The sequence below is a fragment of the Camelina sativa genome, chromosome 9 (genome assembly GCF_030686135.1).
Source record: "Camelina sativa cultivar CO46 ecotype springtype chromosome 9, ASM3068613v1".
Classification (NCBI taxonomy): domain Eukaryota; kingdom Viridiplantae; phylum Streptophyta; class Magnoliopsida; order Brassicales; family Brassicaceae; genus Camelina; species Camelina sativa.
The window spans coordinates 30,762,509-30,772,497 of NC_141888.1; the positions used below are offsets into that span (position 1 = coordinate 30,762,509).

Sequence of the window (9,989 nt, forward strand, 5' to 3'; positions counted from 1 at the left end):
CATTTTTTATATTATACTGTATTATATCGAAACTAAACTAAATCGTCTAGTGATTTATACTAATGTCTTTACTGTGTATAACTATCAACATTTAGATCCCGATATTATATAAAAATAAAAAAATAATAATAAAGAAACGACATAAGGGCATGTTTATAGGAAGATCAGTTTAAGGTGTTCTTAGAGTATAAATATTGTGAAAATAATGTAAAATTAGTAGTTAAGAATTTTTGTTAAAAAGTTAGTTATTGGGAGAACATGTTTAAGATCTTAATATTTAATAATATAATATTTTTATAGAAATTCAAGAATGTTTAATAAATACATAGATTAATGTTTAATAAAAAATTTAAGAATGTTTAATACTATTTAATAATATAATGTTTATTAATATTCTTAAACATATTACAATTATAAAAATTTATAAAATAACATTTTAATTGCAAACTTATATAACTTTTACTAAAATTCAAAATACAATGCCATATTTTTATGAAACAAAAAAAAACATTGTAAATAAAATTTTTTTAAAAAACAAACAAACATATTACTTAATTAATTAAACAAGACAAACATTTTATTTAATTAATACATAGATTAATGTCCAAATTTATTCCATATATTCTCAACCAATCCAAGAGATACATGTCACACAAGATCAGACCCAAGAACAATTCTAGAATAAGATCAATGAGTCTGATCTTAAATCCACTATTCAATTATTTTCATTTTTAAAGAGCCTAAGAACACTTCATCTGATCTCCCTATAAACATTGGCCTAACAGTGATCCCGGCTGACTGTAATAATTTTACCTTTTATCGAGTTTGATTATCTGAAACTAAACTTTCGAGTAAAAGTAATTGGCAGAGTCTTATCTTCTTAAGTTAATAAACCCAAGTTGAAGGGACTATATAACTAAACAACTTTTCTATAGAAAAATTGATTTTGGTCTAGACCAACAAAAAAAATACAAATGTAAGTATTTTGGTGTCTTTAGTTCAAATACCATGTGAAGAATTGCTGACAAACTGCTTTATACAAAAAAAAAAAAAATTGAGAGAGGTTCATGAATAGTCCAAATCACATCAAAATAAATGAATATATACAAATCGGATAATAAAAAAAAAGTTGTGTATTCCAAAACAAAAAAAGCAGTGCATGTGGATATGATGATAGAGTATTAGTGCAATAATTCATAACCGAATCGATCCGTTGATCCTAGGACTTTGTTTTGGAGTAGAAGAGAGACATGTCGTCGTATTCAATATTCATTCATTCGTACCCCCCCGATCGAGTGAGTGAGTGAGTCGCTTCCTCTCTCTCCCTTCTCCAAAGGAGAGGAGCTAGTAGAGAGCTCGCACACTACTAGGACCCACAACGTCACATGATCTAACGTGGAGATTGTTGGACACGTGTTAGATGCTAATTCGTTTCCACTTAGAAATATTCATTTGTCAGAAGTAAGAGAACCGATCCCGAGGCAAAACCACGTGATTGCTTGAATGATTTTTTCAAATTGCTCGCATTCTCTATTAATCTCCTACTTTTAGTTTAGTTAAATTAGTTTAATATAATCGACCTAAACAAGTTTTTTTTTAAAAATGAGCGTGGAGACAATCCCAATCGTATCTTCTCACGTATTTTAGACAAAGAGTGGGTCCTAAAGAAAACATGGGCACTTACTTGCTCGCAAGTCACCACCCGCGCCCTCTTCTTCTTCTCACCTGTTCTCTCTGTGTGCACATGCTTAATCCCCTCCACCGACTAGATACGCATACGGTCCGCGCGCATAAATCGTATATTATACGTTATCAAAATAATTATACGGTCAACCGTACGTAATAATGATTAATTTACTACCTCCTACTCCGCCAACATTTCTGTATCATCGATCATCATCATTAATTATTACTATAGCTAACTATATAAATAAATTATGTGTCACGGATTTGTTGTATTACTCTTGTGATATTAGATCCATAGAGGTGGCAAATTTAAGTGTGTGATATGGACACATTTAAGTTGTAACTTTTATTTAGTCATCATGTGTACTTGTTGAGATCATTAGAAAGTAATCTTTTGAGGTTTTTAGCCTTTTCCTAATACAAAGCGTAAAATTATGCTAATATAATAGTTTAGGGTTTTATAGTTCTTTCAGTAAATCTGGATTTATTATTTTTTCTATTTTTTTATATGATGAATATATTCCGGTTTAAAGCAAAAGTCTTACCAAACTCATATATGGCGTTTTCGTATATAAAAAAAATATACGTACATATGCGTTTGAGTTATTTTATTGGAACCTAAAACTTTATTTGGTTAATGAAACTAAGGTTTCCTGTACAAATCTACTCGTTTTAATCAATATTTGTTGAGATGTCTTAATCAATTTAAGTTTAATGATCGAAGACACACATAAGGGAGTACCTTTTCTTTTTATGCCGGAAGTTATACGAACATTTTTGGCCCCAACCATAGGCGAGCTTCAACATTTTTGATAGCATAATAAGCATGACACTGAATAAAAAAACACTTAATACTACATTATTTTGCTATAATGCATGAAGTGATCTCAACATACAACCATTGACGAGATACGATATATACATAACATATTATTATAAAAAAGTAACACCTTCGTATAGCTTTTTGTCATTTGGAGAGTAATGGGGAGAGAAGTCTTTCAGAAGAAAGTGATCGTGTATGGAGTGATGTCCAAGTTAGTTACTGCAAATCTACACTAAAAAAGGAAGAAAAAAAAAATAAAAGAAAAGAAAGTGAAAAAAGTAGAGCCTTAGAAAATCAGCATTAAATTAAATAGGTAGATCATGTGTTTTATTTAAAATTTTGTATTTCTTTAGGAAAGAGTGTGTTTGAAGTAAGGAAGCTAAGGGTATGGTTGAAGTTAGTCTAAAAAAATGGTGATATAGGATAATCTCAAAGAAAAACTCATTAGATATGTCTAAGAATGTGGAGTTCTTTGGATTTGAATTCATTGTGTCTTCGATTTTTGGTGACTGCATGCAGTGTTGTTCTCCACAAACTTATTATATTAATTTTTTGTTTTAAATTGTTAACCTATTAAGTTTATCCGATTATTTTCATAATTTGTTGTATCATCATTGTTCAGTAAGACTAAGAGACTTAGAAAAAAATTCTTATGATGATATCTACCAGAAAAATATGATTAGATCAATTTATAATCACTTTATTCATTTTCAAGATAGCTTAACAAGAAAATGATCAACTCTTCTTTATATATAGGGTTTAATTTAGGTTCATCTATATACTGCCTGACTTTTTTAGCTAACTATAATGAAAACAAAGTAAAAACTAAACAACTAAATTTAATTTGTTAAAACTTCACTGATATGCTTAATTAGTGATTAAGTTAATATAATTAGGAAATATTTAAGGCCATAGTCAGATATAAAAGAAATATTTGCCACTTGAGCATACAAACATCGTCCGAGGGGCAAATATTCATGATAAAACTATTTTATTTGGTTCAAAACTCACAAGGAAGTTTTTTTTGTGCTCGATGGGTTGTACTTATTCTAACAAAATGCTGCAAGATGCTAATGGGAAGAGCACTACATTTTATGATTATAAGAACATAAAATATTCTAGGTCTGGGCATTCGGAGTAAACCGAACCGAGAAAACCGAAAAATTTGGTTATCGGCGCCGATTGTGAGAGGAAAGTCAAACTGATCGGCGGAATTATTTTGGTAGTTCGGTTACTGATTCGGTTCGGTTCGGAACAGATTTTAAAGATGATAATCGAACCGAATAACCCGAACCGAAATTTAATTCAGTTTAATTCGGCAGCTTTTTTTAATAACCGAGAATTTGAAAAACCGAAAAAACCGAACCGATTAACCCGAAAAAACCGATTGCCCAGGCCTAAAATATTCCAATCGCGAAATCTAGTACACTAAGAAATAATATAAAACTAAGAAGCTTTACTTTTTTTGTAGTAAAACAAAGAAAGATAGAGAGTGGAGTCATGTTTCCTTAAGCCTATGAGTAATAGACTTTTATGTAATTTGACAAGAAAAAAATGGTAACATACTAACATGTATTTGAGAAAAAGTCTATACATACTTTTACTTTGCAACACGTAGTCTATCTAAGGCACGGCCTAAAAAGGCTCTAAAACAATGGGAAGAAAACTAACAAAAAAAAAAAAAAGAAAGAATAAAATCAGATAAACAAAACAATAATAATAAAACTGGAATTACATGTACGCGTAAACGTCGTATATATTTTTTTTCCTTCGTGCCATTTCACCTTCCCATTATCTCATTGACTTTTCTTATTCATATACGGTAGGAGCAAAACCATGACTAGAGAACTCTACAAGAATTATACGCGTTAAAAATCTTAGTATTAACTTTTATCTTAAGAAATAAGAATCCGTATTTACTTCTAATTACGTCAACTCTTTACTTAAATAACAAATTTTCTCTTTTTGGGTCAAGAAATTGAACCTAGAAGCATGGGATAAATGAGCTTTGTTGATATAGATGAGAGAAGGTGAAGGTGATGTATGTAAAACTTTAATTTAAACGAATTTTTTTGCTTTAATGAGATTTTACTTAAAACCATTGCTTTTCTTAAAACAAAAACAACTTTTGGTACAGCTAAGCAAGGTTTGTGAATAAATCATCTTTGGTAAAGTCTCAATGAGAAATGGAACCCACATGAGGGGAGAGGTGTGAGATTATGATATTTTTTATAAAAAAATAAAATAAAATTATGAAATGTTTATTTTGGAGAGAGAGAGAGAGAGAGAGAGGAGGAAAGAGACTTCCACATGAAGACAGGGTAAGGAATGGTAAAATACAGCTAGCAAAAGAAGAAGAGAGAGAGAGAGAGAAGAAGTGTTTCTCACACCTAACTCTTTATAATAATAAGAGAGAAGCCATTGCTCTCTCCATTACTCAAACCCCCCCCCCCTATATTTTTCCCAATCAATCACTCTTCACTTCTCCCCACTCCTACTCCTTTTTTTTCCTTTCTAAGCAATCTCTCTCTCTCTCTCTCTCTCTCTCTCTCTCTCTCTCTCTCTTCTTATATTCTCAAATTTGATACCTTTTCTCTCTCTCTCTCTCTCTCTCTTCTCATACGATCTGCACAGCACTAAGAACAGAGGTTTGATTTCCTCCTCCTCCTTCTCATTGTTCATTTTGGCTTTTGCTTTTGTTTTGTAGAATTCTCGGAATTGTAATGGATTTTTTAGGAATCTTGATGTTTTTTTGCATAATTCAAGAAGTGTCGGTGGAGCCATTTTCTTTCTAACCAATCTTGAATTTAACACTCTGTTTTTGTAACTGAAGTTTTTTGTAGTGTTACTTTTTTTTTTTTTTTTAATCCTTCATTTTCACACAACAAATTCTAGAAGAAAAGATAACCCAAGAATGCTTAATTAACGGTGTTTCTTTTGACTTTTTAGGACCCTTTAAGTCTATTTTTGATTGAATTTGTATATACAGAATGGTCCTCATTATTACTATTAAGCAAAAAAAAAAAAAAATCAGAAAAGGTGGGCCAAAGCATGTTTATTTTTCAAAATTTTTGATTTTTAAGGTGGTTCCAAAATTTGGTTCAAATTTTCAAAACTTTTCAGACATAAACATAACTCATTAGAAACTTCTCCTGTTCAAACTCTTGTCATTTTCCTCTATCTCTCTCTCTCTCTCTCTCTCTCTCTATATATCTCATTCATTCACATATTAAAGCCCATCTCCTCATTATTTTTTATATATCAATTTGTTTCTTCTCCCTCCAGCTAAGGTTTGCAGCAATAATTGTAAGACGAAGATGATTGGACAAAGCTTCCCTGAGGATCTTGATTGTGGCAACTTCTTTGACAACATGGATGACCTCATGGATTTCCCCGGTGGAGATATCGATGTCGGTTTCGGCATAGGTGACTCCGACTCTTTCCCTACCATCTGGACCTCTCCTCAGGACACCTGGCCCGCCGCTTCCGACCCTCTCTTCTCTTCCAACACCACCACCAACTCTGACTCATCACCTGAGCTATATGTTCCGGTTAGTTCTTCTTAGCTTATTATATTTCTTTAGTTTTATGCTAACATACGCATTCTTTGCTGTTCTGTTTTTGTATTTTTTGGCGCTTAATTGTTTCTATATATAATTTGGCTAACGTTGTTTCTTTTACTGTGGTGAAATTTGCAGTTTGAGGACATTGTTAAGGTGGATAGACCACCAAGCTTCGTTGAGGAGTCCTTGGTTGAGAAGAAGGAAGATTCGTTTTCGACAAACACGGATTCATCATCATCTCATAGCCAATTCAGGAGCTCAAGTCCAGTGTCGGTTCTCGAAAGCAGCTCTTCCTCGTCCCAAACCACCAACACAACCTCACTTGTCCTCCCTGGCAAGCACGGTCGTCCACGCACAAAACGTCCTCGTCCACCAGTCCAGGAGAAGGACAGAGTCAAAGACAACAACTATGTGTGCGGGGCAGACTCGCGTCTCATCATTAGGATACCGAAGCAGTTTCTCTCTGACCACAACAAGATGATCAACAAGAAGAAGAAGAAGAAGGCCAAGGTTACTTCTTCCTCTTCTTCCTCCGGGATCGATCTCGAAGTCAATGGAAACAATGTCGATTCGTATTCTTCAGAGCTACATCCGGTTAGGAAATGTATGCACTGTGAGGTTACCAAGACTCCACAGTGGAGGCTTGGACCTATGGGACCAAAGACGCTTTGCAACGCGTGTGGCGTGCGTTACAAGTCAGGGAGGCTTTTCCCGGAGTACCGTCCAGCTGCTAGCCCAACATTCACTCCAGCTCTTCACTCAAACTCACACAAGAAAGTGGCTGAGATGAGAAGCAAGAGATGCAGTGATGGTAGCTACATAACCGAAGAGAATGATCTGCAAGACCTGATTCCGAACAATGCCTACATTGGTGTTGACTAAAACCACGAGAATAAAAGATGATATCGATTTGCCAGGAGTAGGAAAGAGTCAGTTGAGCAGAAAAAAGTTTTAGCATTAGAAGAGATGGAATGAAGAGAGCAATCAATTTGGGAGGGATTAAAAAAAGTTAGATGAGAATTGATTGTGTTTTTGTATTTTGTATTTGTAGTGTGAATGGGCAAAAAAAAACTCTTGAAACAGAGGAAAAGTAAGTTTGAGGAAGATCAGAAGATTTTGAAGACATTAGAAAAAAAAATTAGGTGTTTAAGTATTACATTATCTCTTCCTCTTCTTCTTTTTTTTCTCTTTCAATTCTTTGTATTTTTATTGTGAGGATTCATTTTATTTCTTTTTTTTGTTTAGCTAAAAGATTATTTTTTTTTTGTTTCTGTTAATTAAAATCCAATGTTATAAATTGTTAATTATTTAGATGGTTTCCCTACCTTTGGAACTATACAATGCTAAATACAGACTATCTTTTTGCCGACAAGTTAAGATATATTTAATTAGGGTACTCGCTGATTGAAGTCTAAAATAGATTGAAACGGTTTATAGTTTCTTACAAGTTTTATTATGGCTAAGTTTAGTGGTATTGAATGATATATGCAATAATGAAGAAACAAAAACTAAAATGGGAGATGAGAGGTTGAGTAACAAGTAACAACAACCACTCTCTTTTGCTAGCAAAAAAAAGACTTCATACTAGCTTTTATGTAAAATCCACCCATCTATGATGCCAATTTAAGTTTAGAGTGTTTCTTAAGCTACCCACCTTCATTCAAAACTCACTCATTTCATATATTTCACTCTTTTTTTTTTCCATGGGTTTCTTCATCTTCTTTTCCTTTCATAATTACTAGTAGAAATATTTTTCAACATGTTCAATTTGCTGAACAATAAGTTTTTTTTTCTTTCTGAACATTACTATTTAAGAAACACATTGAAGGAATGATTAAACTTTTGTCCTCATATTGTTATTTTCAAAACATAAAAAGACTTAAAGAGTTGTCTGATAAGTTACTGGACAAAAGAAGGATACTTTTGTATTCACCAATGCACAAATAACCAACTCGATTGGGATAACATATCTTCCTTCATTCACGACTTTGATGATTTCACCAAACTTTTTTTTATTCTTCTTCTCTTTTGTCTTTTAATTATGTCCTTTTCTTCTTTCTGTTAGGGTCTTTTATGGGTGTGCTCAATGATCTATAGCTAGTTGGGTCTTCGCCTAACACATTACATATATTTATAGTAGACATATACATATAGGTATATCTTTTCCAATTGTTCAAAGTAGTAGACTTACAATGTTTACATAATTTTGCACAAGCCTAACTCGAGACTTCCCTATTATTAGAAGCCTATAAAAACCCGATCATTCCATCTCTGCCCACTCTTCTTTCTCCTCATCACTTTCACTCAGTTCGATAAACACCATCTTCAAGTCTTCAACTATGGGAATCATCAAGACACAAAACTTTTGACTTGGTTGTTAGTGATAGAGATAAGAACTATAAACTCTATCGATAACTCTCAATACTTCTTTATTGATCAACAATGGTGAATACAAGAACCCTAACTGATAAGAAGAGTGAGTTACAGTTCTCAAACTCTTATCCTCTCAAACAGAGCACGCAGGCTCTGTTCCCTTTTCTCACGCAGGAGAAACTCACAACTCTGATCACGCAAGATAGTGTTTACAATCCTACGTATCTCTATTTATACTCTAAATTGTTCTCATTCTTCTCTTTAGCTCCTCACATGTGCCTCTCATGTGCTTATCAATACTCCCCCCTTTTAAAACAGCTTGTCCTCAAGCTGTGTAGTAGCAAGTGTTGTGACAATAGAAACCAATGATGGGAATCACTGAGACCATGGTCGAGCTGCTGCACATACCTTGATCCTCTAAACTGTAGTGTCTCCGTTTAGTTCCAGTCCTTGGGAAAGTCTGAGCCTCTGTTCTCCCCATATAAAACAGATCCAGTTTGTGTGACTTCGTATAATATGGTGAAGAGAGTGTGTCACAGCCATAGTTCCAAGTTAATCTTCTGCAGTTTCTTCTTTTTCCAGCAATGCCACACTGAAAAATAACCTATCTTGTGCAAGACGATGGTTACTAGTTCCTCCGAGCTTGTGACAATGTCTTCAACTGATGTACGGTCATTAAGCTGAAATACACCCTTATTTTTTTCTATGCGTAAGCTTGTGAAACCTCTCAAAAACATCTTTAGCAGTGCACTCTCCAGAGACAATCCCAAGCTTCACACCATATATTCTTGTCAATCCTCTTTGATAATACATGATTACCAAATTGCTGCAGAACATCAACTTCTCGTTGTCCAAGTTACAGCCATCACAACTAAGTTGTCCCATGATCTGTGAATCTTGTAGCAGCTTCTTTGATCCAACCAAATTCTTGTCCTTGAATTTGAATTTCCAGGTTTTGGAAGACTTCAGTTCATGTCTCTTCCATAGTACCTTGTACCTTTTTAAAAGCATTATATCGAACACATGATCTGCAAAAGAATAGATCTTTCGACATGTTAGCTTCTCATAACAATCAACCACTTCCCAAATATCCAAACCATGTAAATGTTCCTCTTTCTGAACCAAATCCATGACATCACCGTATGTGAACACATCAAAATACAATTGATTTTGTGATGGTGCTCCATTATTCTCCAAGCGTGTAGATATTAAGCTCTCAAGTACGCAACCTGATTCATTGCTAAAAAACAATGTGTTTTGCTGTCCTGAATCCATATTGATCAGATTCTTATCCTCCTTAAATGAATCTGCATCTTGAGACAATTCTTCTTCTAGAATCACGTCAGAATTAGAAACTGCTATGGGTGGAGGTTGAACACTAATGTTTCCAAATCTAACATACAATCGTGACTTGAAATCCTTCCAATTTGTGAAAGATACATGCTTGAACCAACTCAAAGCATCTCCCTCAAGGTGTGAAGACACCAAACGTATCTTATCCATGTCAGTATATTGAGCAAAACGAAATAATCTTTCAACCCGTG

General features: G+C 33.7%; 1 protein-coding gene across 1 annotated transcript; it reads left to right on the forward strand.

Moving 5' to 3' along the window:
• The first annotated feature begins 4,790 nt into the window (after positions 1-4,790).
• On the forward strand, positions 4,791-7,383 carry LOC104712085 (GATA transcription factor 8). Its single transcript, XM_010428899.2, has 3 exons — positions 4,791-5,157; positions 5,795-6,060; positions 6,208-7,383. The coding sequence occupies exons 2-3, from the start codon at positions 5,827-5,829 to the stop codon at positions 6,952-6,954; spliced, it is 981 nt and encodes a 326-aa protein (XP_010427201.2). The 5' UTR covers positions 4,791-5,157; positions 5,795-5,826; the 3' UTR covers positions 6,955-7,383.
• The last annotated feature ends 2,606 nt before the right edge of the window (positions 7,384-9,989 follow it).